This window comes from Muntiacus reevesi, chromosome 8 (genome assembly GCF_963930625.1).
Source record: "Muntiacus reevesi chromosome 8, mMunRee1.1, whole genome shotgun sequence".
Classification (NCBI taxonomy): domain Eukaryota; kingdom Metazoa; phylum Chordata; class Mammalia; order Artiodactyla; family Cervidae; genus Muntiacus; species Muntiacus reevesi.
In genome coordinates, this window is record NC_089256.1 from 23,766,983 (window position 1) to 23,779,221 (window position 12,239).

Here is a 12,239-nt window from a genome sequence, read left to right on the forward strand (position 1 = left end):
TGCCCCTCTCGGGTTCTTCTTTCCAGTTCTTTTCTGCGCCTTTCATTTTTCCTTTCAAGAAATTAACAAGCTAGAGAAAAGTGTACTGGGTATCACAATGCTTGTATAACCGTTGCTGATAATATATTATCACATTTGTTTCATTTTTTGTGTGTAAAAGAAATTGTAGGTATGCAACACACATTATATGTGTGTGTGTGTATACATATGATTTAATATGTAAGAGACACACAATAGATGACACGACAGTCTTCTCAGTGACCCCACCCAGTCCCTCCTCCGTTCCGCTGACATGTCTCACTCCTGGCTCTTCGGTTTATTTTATACACACAGACATACAGGGGACTGGCGTCTCATCTTCAGCAATAGAGAGGCTCAGATAATCAGAAAGTCCTTCTAGTATAAAACACATACCCTTTTACAAGGGTTTTAACCAAATGACAGGAGCTTCCCAGGTGGCGCAAGTGTAAAGAGTCCACCTGCCAATGCAAGGGACACAGGTTCGATCCCTGGGTCGGGAAGATCCCCTGGAGTAGGAGAAATGCAGCCCACTCTGGAGAATTCTTGCCTGGAGAATCCCATGGACAGAGCAGCCTGGTGGGTTCATGGTGTCGCAAAGAGTCAGACCAGACTGAGCACACGGGCAGCAACAACCAAGTAATGTGTAGCGTATAAATCTTAAGAGGAATTCAAGCAAACTTCTAAAATTAAAGAAATAAAATGCATATCCTTTTAAACACTGACAAGTGCTAAAAAAAAAGTAAGGGACCTCTCTCAGGAGCAAAAGAGGAGGTGGGACTGGGAGTCAGCTGGGAAGGCTGTGAGTGGAAGCTCGTGGAGTCTGTTAGTCGTCCCACCCTGTGGTCTTGAGTTTTGGTGCCTACATGCAAACTAAAGACATGGACTTGACCTCACTCGGGGCTGGAAGTTAGAACTGAAGACCCTAATGAAGCTGGGACCCTGTTGGACTTTCATCCTCATGGAGGCTAAACTGGAAAATGTACCTGCCAGCACAGGGAGTGACTTTGAAGCTTACCTTTCCCCTCTGAGTCTTGAAACATCTCCCTGGTGATTCATAATCACAGCACTGTCCTTAAACAGGTGGGGGGTTGACGTTATACTAACAACATAGTTCAAGAACAAAATCAAAATATCAGCATAAAAAAGTGGTTCCAGGTGAATCTCTGTAGAGTCCCTGAAAGAAGCACATGTAAAACTAGAAGAGCATGACTCCAGACTCAGCTGCTGAGACTTCAGCTGGAGACGCGCTCGTAACCGAGACCCGCCATGGGCGAGCACGACAAGCAGACAGAAAATTAAACCCTCCCGAAACTTCAGCTGTGGAACTACTACTAGGCAGAGACTCAAAGCTGTTTGCTTGAAATGACTAAGCAAAAAAAAAAAAAGGGGGATTGACAACTTCCCTGGGGGTCCAGCGGGTATGAATCTGCCTGCCAATGAAGGAGTCATGAGTTCAATCCCTGGCCCGAGAAGATTCCACATGCCTTGGAGCCACTATGCCCATGTGCCACTGCTGAGCTCATGTGCCACAACTGCTGAAGCCTGTGCACCCTAGAGCCCGTGTTCTGCAACGAGAGAAGCCACCGCAATGAGAAGCCAGCACACCACAACCAGAGAGTTGCCCCCACTCACCACAACTAGAGAAAGACCATGTCCAACAGCAAAGACCCAGCACAGTCAAAAATAAAAATTAACAAATATTTTTTTTAAAGAAGAAGACATTGAAAACAAAAGAATGAGACCTGTTAAAAATGGAACAGATTTGAAGAAAAACCAAGTAAGATATACAGGCATGACAAATCTAGTAATTGACAGTAAAATCTTAGTTAACAGATTAGATAGAAGATTTGATAGAGCTGAAGAGAGAATTAGAACCTGGAATCAAGACTGCTAGGAGAATTATCAACAACCCAGATATGCAGATAACACCACCCTCATGGCAGAAAGTTAAAAGGGACTTAAAGAGCCTCTTGATGAAAGTGAAAGAGGAGAGTGAAAATGGCTTGAAATTCAACTTTCAAAAAATTAAGATCATGGCATTTGGTCCCATCAGTTCATAGCATATAGAAGGGGGAAAAGTGGAAGCAGTGACAGATTTTATTTTCTTGGGCTCCCAAATCACTGTGGATGGTGACTGCAGCCATGAAATTAAAAGATGCTTGCTCCTTGAAAAGAAGGCTATGATAAACCTAGACAGTTCAGAGACATTACTTGGCTGACAAAGGTCCATATAGTCAAAGCTACGGTTTTTCCAGTAGTCATGCAAGGATGTGAAACTCGGACCATAAAGAAGGCTGAGCACTGAAGAATTGATACTTTCGAGTTGTGGTGCTGCAGAAGACCCTTGAAGAATTCCTTGGACTGCAAGGAGATCAAACCAATCAATCCTAAAGGAAATCAATCCTGACTATTCATTGGAAGGACTGATGCTGAAGCTGAAACTCCCATACTTTGGCCACCTGATGCGAAGAGCCAGCTCATTGGAAAAGACCCTGATGCTGGGAAAGACTGAAGACAAAAGGAGAAGAGGGTGGCAGAGGATGAGATGGCTAGATAGTACTACCGACTCAATGGACATGAGAGGAAACTCCAGGAGATAGTGAAGGACAGAGAAACTTGGTATGCTGCAGTCCGTGAGGTCCCAAAGAGTTGAATACAACCTAGCAACTAAACAACAACAAAGGTTTTGAGGAAATTACTCAGTATGTAGCACAGAGGAAGTGAAAACATGAAAGGAAAGTTAAAAGATCCAGAGGCTAAATAGATGTCCAGAATGTAGCAATTAGACGATCCAGAGGATAAGGCGGGAAGAATGATGAAGAGCAGTTGTCAGGGATAACCATAAAACTTCCAGAGTTGAAGAACACGGGTTTCATCAGGTTCAAGAAACACAAGTCAGGGATGGGCTAGATAAAAAGAATGTATGTACATACATATGTGTACACATGCACACAAACATACATTACAGAAACATACACGAAATAGAATAAACAGAGAACAAAGAAAATAATAACAGCATAAATTATTTAAGCAGAAAACAAAGCTACAAAAGAGGAATCTAGTGCACCAAAAGATTTTCTTTAAACATATTAATAAAGTGGAAAACCTTGGGCAAGGCTGACCAATTAAAAGAGAGAAGGAATATGGTGTGTGTGCATCCCGTGGTGGATGGGCAGAAAGACGTGTGCACGAGGATGCAAAGGAGAGTGTGTCTCTGGATCAGGTTTAGTTTTTAAAAGTTGGAACCTCTTACAAAGAGTGACATCTCCCAGCAACACTATTTGCTTATTTAGCAGGAAGTGGGAAATAACCTAAAAGTGCATTATTAGAAAATAGATACATGATGTATATTTATCCATTTGCTGGAATTCAGTTGAATGAACTGCATGCATATTCTCGGTCTCACTGAATCTTAAGAAAGTAGGTGTATGCGCCAGTCAGGATGGCTGCTATCCAAAAGTCTACAAGCAATAAATGCTACAGAGGGTGTGGAGAAAAGGGAACCCTCTTACACTGTTGGTGGGAATGCAAACTAGTACAGCCACTATGGAAAACAGTGTGGAGATTTCTTAAAAAACTGGAAATAGAACTGCCATATGACCCAGCAATCCCACTACTGGGCATACACACTGAGGAAACCAGATCTGAAAGAGACATGTGCACCCCAGTGTTCATCGAAGCACTGTTTATAATAGCCAGGACATGGAAGCAACCTAGATGCCCATCAGCAGATGAATGGATAAGGAAACTGTGGTACATATACACCATGGAATATTACTCAGCCGTTAAAAAGAATTCATTTGAATCAGTTCTAATGAGATGGATGAAACTGGAGCCCATTATACAGAGTGAAGTAAGCCAGAAGGATAAAGAACATTACAGTATACTAACACATATATATGGAATTTAGAAAGATGGTAAGGATAACCCTATATGCAAAACAGAAAAAGAGACACAGAAGTACAGAACAGACTTTTGAACTCTGTGGGAGAAGGGGAGGGTGGGATGTTTCAAAAGAACAGCATGTATATTATCTAGGGTGAAACAGATCACCAGCCCAGGTGGGATGCATGAGACAAGTGCTCGGGCCTGGTGCACTGGGAGGACCCTGAGGAGTCGAGTGGAGAGGGAGGTGGGAGGGGGGATCGGGATGGGGAATACGTGTAACTCTATGGCTGATTCATGTCAATGTATGACAAAACCCACTGCAATGTTGAGAAGTAATTAGCCTCCAACTAATAAAAAAATAAAGAAAGAAAGAAAAATAAATAAAAAAGGTCCATAAAAAAATAAATTAAAAAAAAAGAAAGTAGGTGTATGAAAAGCAGACTGTGGTAGGTGTATGTTGTGATGCTACTCACAGAAAAGCAGACAGTGCAGGAGTGGTCCTAGACATTGTCCTAGAGGTGCCCGTGCACGGGGTGTAGGCGTAAACCTCCTGGGGAAGGAGACCACACTGGCCTTTGGGTGTGTGAGGAATGGCTGACAGGTCGGGACACAGACTGCCTCCGTCTGCATCATCTGCTTAGGGGGCAGGCAGGCAGAGTGAAGCGGGCTGAACCAATGGCCTTGAAAACGTTCTAGAACCCCACGGGGAAGGGCCCTCGGGGTGGGGGGGCACGTGTGGGCACCCTGAGGTATCCTCATAGATGTAAGGGTCGCAGCTGCTCCTGAGCTCTCAGGCCTCTGGCACCCGCCCCATGCCCCCTGGGTTGGCAGGGGCAGCTGGTATCTGACGACACATTGGAAGAGGCTGTGACACTGCATATTTGTCAAGACCCCTGCCGTGTTTTTCATGTTATGCCAAACACAGCTAAAGAAGCTAAATGCAGAAAATAAAACAGAAAAAGATGAGAAGAGGTGAGACCCAAGCCTTTCTAGACTTGGTCCCAGACACACGCCTCGTCATACATATTTTTATTTATATGGAATTGTATGGCACTTAGGTTCTTGAGAAAACTCAGACTATTGTGAGTGTATCTCCTTGCTGGTACGTGGCCTGTCATAGCTACAGAGAAGTCTATCTCAGCATCTCGGCTGCTCAGTCAGGCAGCTGCCACTCTGGGTGTTTAGTGTGGCCCTGTTTCCCTGTTGAGGATGCTTTCACATCCTCACCTGCTCCTCTGTCCTGCCATCATTAGCCACCAGGACACGGCAGAAGGAGAGGTTAACCAGCTGGCAGGCTGTGGGTGACCCAGCTGGCAGGCCATGGACTCCTAGCAGCGGTGGCTGCCACCCTTGCTCTGGAGGTGTCGCCAGAGATGGTGCGGGGCCCGGCAGATGCTGTAATCCTGGGGCTTGGAGATGCCTTTTGTGCGCCAGGCACTGGCTGATCATTTCCCTAGGAGGAAACTTGCCTGATCGAAGGGTTTATGTTTTTCAAGTTTTTGATATAAGCCAACCACAGATGAAGGTCATGTCAGCTTCATCCCGTGGCCCATGTCATGTGGTCCATCCACTTTATGTATAGGTCGAGTCATTTCTTGCTTTACGGTTATGACAACAGCACATGAAGGCCACTGTTCCGGTTGACTCTTTCAGGATGCGCTGCAGGAGACATATAACCAGAAGGGCGTGTTCCCGGGGCAGCAGTTCAAACCCACCCGGCGGCCATGGACGCTCCTCAACTTCCTCTTCTGGGCCACGCTCCTCTTGTCTCCTCTCTTCAGTTTTGTCTTGGGCGTCTTTGCCAGTGGATCCCCCCTCCTGATCCTGACGTTCCTGGGGTTTGTCGGGGCAGGTAATGAAGGGGAATGATGGCGCGACTCAAGGGTGGGAGCCTTCCGTGTGCTGGTGGCCACGCCCAGGCCTGGAGCCAGTCACCCAGCAGCCGGGATCAGGCCCGAGCTTTGCCAGCCTCAGACAGCAGCACTGACCACTGAGCCACGGGGCCGTGACGACGTCCACCAGATTCCAGGGCCATCTCTCCAGAAAGCTGGCCAGCCGGCCTGCCGCCTGCCTGGCATCTCGGGCGGAGAGCTGCGTGGGGAGGAGGGTCCTGGCCTCTGGGTCTGCACGTGGGCGGTTGGGGGCATGGGCTGGCATGCTGGGCCAAGGTTCCCCAGGACACTGCCGTTGCTCGCGCTGTAGCAGACGCACGGACACTAAGTGTCGGGCACTGCAGCCCCGCAGCCCTGGCTGAGAACTGCAGCCCTCAATGGGCCCACACTCCCGCTGCTCCCCACTACCCAACCCCCAGGCTGACTGGGTGGGAGACGCTCAGAGGACCCGCCCCTCGCCCCCAGGAAAGTCTGAGGTCAAAGGCAGGCCCCCCCATAATGACTTTCCCGGCTTGATGGCAAGGCGATCAGCTAACCTAGCCTTTTTCCTGTTTTAAAGCTTCCTTTGGAGTCCGCCGACTAATAGGAGTGACTGAAATAGAAAAAGGCTCCAGCTATGGAAACCAAGAATTTAAGAAAAAGGAATAATTAATGGCTGTGATTGAACACACATAACCTGACGGTGGTATCCAATTAACTCAATTAAAAACAGAACAACACACCTAGAGCGGGGGAAAAAAGACACTTAGAAACTATTTTTCTTATTAACTGGTGACTAATATTGACCAATAAAACTTGAGCCAAGAGTAAAGCGGTCAGCAGACCTGCAGATGGAGACGCCAGCCTCGCCCCTGCACAGGAGAGCCGGGCTGGGTGCCTGCCCTGGGGGGCGGCCGCTCCCGCCTCCGGAATATGGGGGCGTACCCGGCCCGAGGGCGGCTTTGGAAACGTTCTCTTCTCGCGCTTAGATCCCGTTTTCGGTTTTTATCAATTTTCTTGGGAATTTCCCCTGCCCCTCGCCAGGTCCCCTGCACCCCCTGCGGACTCTCTACCCTGCTCCCGCTGAGAACTGTGTGCCTGGGTTCCCAGCCCCCCAGCGCACCTACTGGCCGCTACCAGCCCGCACCCGGCCTCCGGGCGGGAGGGAAGGTGGCCTGGCGAAAAGCACACTGGGCGGGGCTGCGGCGGGACACGCCCCCTCCCCCGGAGCGCCTCCCTAAGCCTGCCTGCTGACACCTCGAATCCGTTTTAAAGCGAGTGGAGCCAGGGAAAACGCGGCGGGATGTCGAATTCTGCCCTTGCCCGGAGCTTAGCTCCTCTGTCCCCCTCGCTCCTGGCAGACAGCGGCCTTTCATCCCGCCGGGGGCAGGGCTGCAGGGGGCCGGCCCCCCAGTCCCAGCAGGGCCGGTGCGCCAGGGGCGCTATGCGCTGGGGAGACCTCCGCCGCAGGGCTGGCAGATGCTTTGAAAAGGTGGTGTCACCATCACCCTGTCTTTTAAAGGTGGTTGGAGGCTGTTAATATGGAGCTTTTCAGAGGTTTTGTTTTCACAGTTGACCTGATGGAAGCCAGAGGTGGGGAGCCTTCCCCACTCAGCCACCTCCCTTCCAAGCAGTGCGTGCGTCCTGGAGGATACTGGCCTCTGGGGGAGGCAGCGGAGTCCCTAGTGTCCGGGCAGCATCCCCTCCAGCCTGCAGCCACGGGGAGGTGTTTCGTGCACTCTCAGGCCTTTTGGCCTGGCCGGGCTGGAAGCCTTGGGGTTGCCCAGCAGGGTGGGCCTGGGCCGCAGCTCCAGCTCAGCCACGTCATTTCGGCCACAAGCCTGCATCCGACTATCTTCTTAAACTTTCAACTTGCTTTTTTAAAGTCACACTCCCCTCATCTTTTTTAGCAAAGGAAAGAAAAATAATGGGTGTTATCTCTGCTGTCCTGTAACCAGCATTCAGAATAGAGGCAGGTTGAATTTTCTAGGGGGGAAAAAATGAAAGAGGAATGGGCAAAATTATAAACCAAATTGGAAAAAATAATTATGCATTGGCCCTAAGTCTGAATTTTGGGGAGACCTGTGGAAACAGATTGCCTTTACAGTGACACTACTGAATTCTGCGTTGGTGACCTTGGTGAGGGCCCCAAGGTCGCAGGGACAGGACCCGCAGCTCTGCTCGTTTGCAGTGACTGTAAAGGCACGCACGTCCTCTCAAGGCTGGGCGCTGAGTCTGTGTGGAGGCCAGCTGCCCTCTGCCACAAAGCTCGCCTCCCACTTCCCTGCAGGCGTGGAGCCTGGCACGCAGTAGGGCCACTTCCACTGGGGTGAGCGGCTCCCTTACGTCTTGTTTTCTTCACACAACATGCTGCTCACCTGTGTGTGTTTGTGTGTGTGTCATTTGCTAATCCACTCATCCCTGAAGAGCTTAAAGGAAGGTTGAAGGGCACTACTGTGAAGGTACATTACCTGGAAAGTGCAAATTTAGATCTTTCACCATTTAATTAATAACTCTTGCTTCCCATCTAAGTTCCCTCCTCTTGAAATTGATACACGATATGTAAATTCCATACTGAGTCAGTAACCAGCTGTGAAGACTCCTGGGTGAATGGAGATTGAGACCACATGTAGATTTTAAATCTCAGTGACTTCTTTCTGATTTAATGAAGATTAGCTTGTGCATTTGAATACCAAGCCCTTTGAGAGCAATAAAAATTACACTATAAATGTTTGCTTTTTTTTTTTTTCCTTTTTTGGAGTGGTGGATCCTGCTTTTCATCCACTTCAGAGGGAAAAGGGAGAGGCTCCTTTAGTTTTTTTAAATTAATAAATCTCAGAACAGTGCTTTTCTTATTTCTTTTCCTTTACCCCCTTTGTTACTGATGTTGTCATTGTCCAAAATCAGGCTGAGTGTTGCGACAGTCCTCCTGGTCACCACCAGGGAGGGTGCACTCTAGATTCAACACACTAGGCCCCAGGTCGGGCTGGGTGGGACCAGGAATCCATGGTGTTGGCTGACCACTCTGCCAGGGGAGGGGTTTGCTGAGCCTCTCTGCAGGGAAGGGGTCTGCTAAGCCTCTGGGGATGTAGCTTTGTTGCTGCAGCAGCTTCCAGAGCCAGCCCCACTCCCACTGGAAATACAAAAGGCAGCAGCTCCAGGCCTTGGGTCCCTCCCACGGGTGCCGGATGAAGGCTGAGTCCTGAGTCCAGGCTGCTGGATAGTGTATTTCTCAGCTCAGGCCCCGGTGCTGTATGTTCTGTCGCTGACACACGTGTGCTGGTGCCACCTGGCAAGTAGAGTCTGGGTCCTGGGCCCTCCTTTCATGTCCAGCAGTCCCTCTGCGGGGTTCCAGGGGCTTCTAGGTGCCTGCGCCAGTGTGGCCCTGTGACAGCCCTGGAACAGGTGAGCAGATGCCAGGGAAAGGCTTACCTGCTCAGGGGAGACCACTGACAGGGTTTTTAACCCCAAAGAAGTGACCCTGGTCCTCGGCTCCTTGGTGACAGCATGCTGGATGCACAGCCCTGTCTGAGCCACAGCCCCCTCCACCCCCACCCCGAGAAGCAGAGTCAGATTGAAGAGATGGTCTCTGTATGAACTGCTCAGTAATGACTTGGATCAGCGACATGAGTAGTACATGCCTGTAAAGGTGACGCAGGCATGTCCGCCTGCCGGGGCCGTTTGGAATCTCCGCCTTGTTCGCCTGGTCACCCCCAACCCCTGTGTGCGCCATGGCACGAGCTCTTTCTCACTCTAACTCAGTTGCTGAGCACCGACATCCACCTCCAGAAGCGTGGTGCATGCAGTTATGTGCAGGTCAGGAGCTGTCTCCAAGCGGTCCACACCCATGTGACCCCTATTCGTGTCAGATGTGAAGTGAAGAACAAGTCCCTCTCTGCACGTTGCTTTGTCTCTGCCTGAGATACCTAGAGACAAGCCACATAAATCTTCGGAGCCCGACCAATTTTCAGCCGAGCTGACTGACCCTTGTGTGACGTGTGCTGTGAATTTCTCACCACAGCTGCATGCAACCCTGGCACGCAACATGGCAGGCAGTGGCTGCGGTTTCCAACCCCTGGCAGTGTAACCAGGCTTAGGGGTTAAAACTGTCAGCCCAACGTGCCCACCTGCTTCCCTCTGAAGACAGCATGTCCCCCCTTCATGTGCCTGCCCCTCTCTAGCAAGTTAGCTCCCAGGCAAAGGCAAGCCTCTCCCCAGTGCCACTGGGGCCAGCCACACCCCTGACACCCCCAGATGTCCTGGGCTGTGAGTGGTGCTGCAGGCAGGCAGACTTTTCTGTGGGTTCCGCATCCTTGCATGTCAGGGCCAGGACACAAATACGCTGGAATCTTTTTTGGGTAGGTGATGTCACACTGCATTCTGCTTGATGCAGGGGTGGACATGCATGAATTGAGTTCACCCCCAGCACTGGCCACGAGCTGACTCAGTGCAATGGAGGTATTCCCACAAACGCCTGGGGAGGAAATAAGAGCCCTCGGGGGAACCCAGGAACTCAGGGCAGTTGACTCCAGTCAGGCTGGCGGCAGCCACACCCTCCTTTCAAAGACAATTGAATTGCTTGAAAATTTGAAGTTTTGTGATGACAGGTTCACTTGGAGTTTTCTTTTCCTATAAACTTTTCAGTTTCTTAACTTTTTGTTTGCAAATTATTTTGGACAGAAGTTGAACTGTGAATGAGATACTGAAATGCACTAAATTGTATTAAACTGGAGTTACTTGATGCCATGAAGAAATGCATCTGATCTACTTGTATTTATTGTCTCAGAATTGTATGTGGTGACAATCAAATGTTCCTTGCCTACATACCAGGAAATTCAACTGGCTTCTGAATCATCAGGATCGTCAGCAAGTACTGTAACTGTAAATGAAAATTTCTCTCTTTGGAAAACAACACAAACCATCGACCGAAATGTGTGGGACAGATGTCGGCGTTCTTTTTTCCATTATTGATCCTCTGCCGTACCTGACCGCTGGCCAGCTTCAAAGGGTGATAAATTGTATACAGGGTGCAAATGTATTATATGGATGCTTCCTTTTGTACACTTGTTTTTACAATTTTGCTACAGCTTTGTGTAGTGGAGGAGAGCGGTATTTTTGGTCTCTGGGAGCCTGTTGGGGGTGGGGGGTGGGGGTGGGAGCTGACTTGGACTCTAAACGCCTGTATCCCGCGAAAACTGGCTGCACTTGCCGTGTGCTGGAAAGGTCGCTTTGTACTCGGGTGTGCTCCAGCCTGCCTGAGTGGCGGTATTTTCTAGATAGAATGCTGTGGGCATCATACTTGTTTATTAAAATTGCTGCTGTGAAAGAGAGGGATAAAATATCCACACTATGAGACAGTGACTGCCTGCCTCCTCCTGGCCCTGTGCTGCTGGCCCGCGGAGGGTTTTCCCTGGGCACTTCCTGGCCCTTGGGTTCCCCGCCTGCAGGCACCCTGAGGCTTGGACTGTTTCTCGAGACCGTCCTGTGATGACACTCTCTGAGCCTCCCCATCTTGTGAAAGTTGCTTTCGGAAGGGAACTCAAGCAGAGCGATGGTCAGGCGAAAGCAAGACAGAAAGATCAGCTGGTGCCTAAAGCATGCTCACTGACCCCTCTGCCTAAAAACCAGTCTGAAAAGCCATCTAGGACAAAAGGGTTTCCAAAGTAGGCATGTATATATCAAAAACTATTTTTTTGTAAAAGCAAATTCACTCTGTGGAGAAAACCCAGGAACCCTTCTTTATAAAGAAAAAAACTCTTGTCAGAACCAAGAGCTATTCCAGGGTCTGATTTGTCTGTCTGGTGAAAATAAATCGAGCTAAAAGACTCATGGTGTCACTTATGCTCTGGGCAAGGGCCCTGAAGACATGCCTCTCTGCTCTGGGGCTGGTGCCAGCAGTGGGTCATCTGCCCCGTGACCTGGGAAAGCCAGGCTCCGATAGGCTCTCCTGACCCACACGTATCTACCCATGACTTGACTTTGCAAGTGTATCCTGAACTCAGAGCATGCGTGGACCAGCGCATGCCTGCAGGCCCCCCATACACATGTGTACTGGTGTGCGCGCACACACACACAGGTACGCACATACCCCAGACAACAAGGGGAGAGCTTGAGGTGCTCATGTAGGAACAGCCCGGTTAGGAAATGGGATGAAACCCCAAGCCTGCCCTGGGGGGTCCCCTGCCCCCTGTCTCCTCCCTGCATGGAGCCTGAGCACAGCCTGGTCCAGGCAGTCACACAGGAGTGGGTATGAAAGTGCTCCCCGGAGGCTGAAACCTCAGTGGGGTGTTGGAAGTGTCTGGTGGTAGCTCGGAGGAAGGGGGCGAGGACGGGCGGTCTCTGGGCTCCAGTTCCACCAACTGGGAGGGTGGTCCACTCATAGGATCCAGGCATCCAGGGCTTGGAGACTTGGAGGGACTCTGGGAGATGGGGGTCTGAGAGCCCTGGGCAGGGGAACGC

General features: G+C 49.9%; 1 protein-coding gene across 4 annotated transcripts in view; it reads left to right on the top strand.

Annotated features, from left to right (window-relative positions):
* The window catches only part of AGPAT3 (1-acylglycerol-3-phosphate O-acyltransferase 3), an 86,787-nt gene extending 78,161 nt beyond the window's left edge, over positions 1 to 8,626 (top strand). For all 4 annotated transcript variants that reach the window (XM_065943640.1, XM_065943639.1, XM_065943643.1 and 1 more), the window contains 2 exons: positions 5,563 to 5,761; positions 6,361 to 8,626. In XM_065943640.1, coding sequence (XP_065799712.1) covers positions 5,563 to 5,761; positions 6,361 to 6,449 — 288 coding nt within the window. In that variant the 3' untranslated portion in view covers positions 6,450 to 8,626. The remainder of the gene's footprint in view (positions 1 to 5,562; positions 5,762 to 6,360) is intronic.
* Positions 8,627 to 12,239: the final 3,613 nt, after the last annotated feature.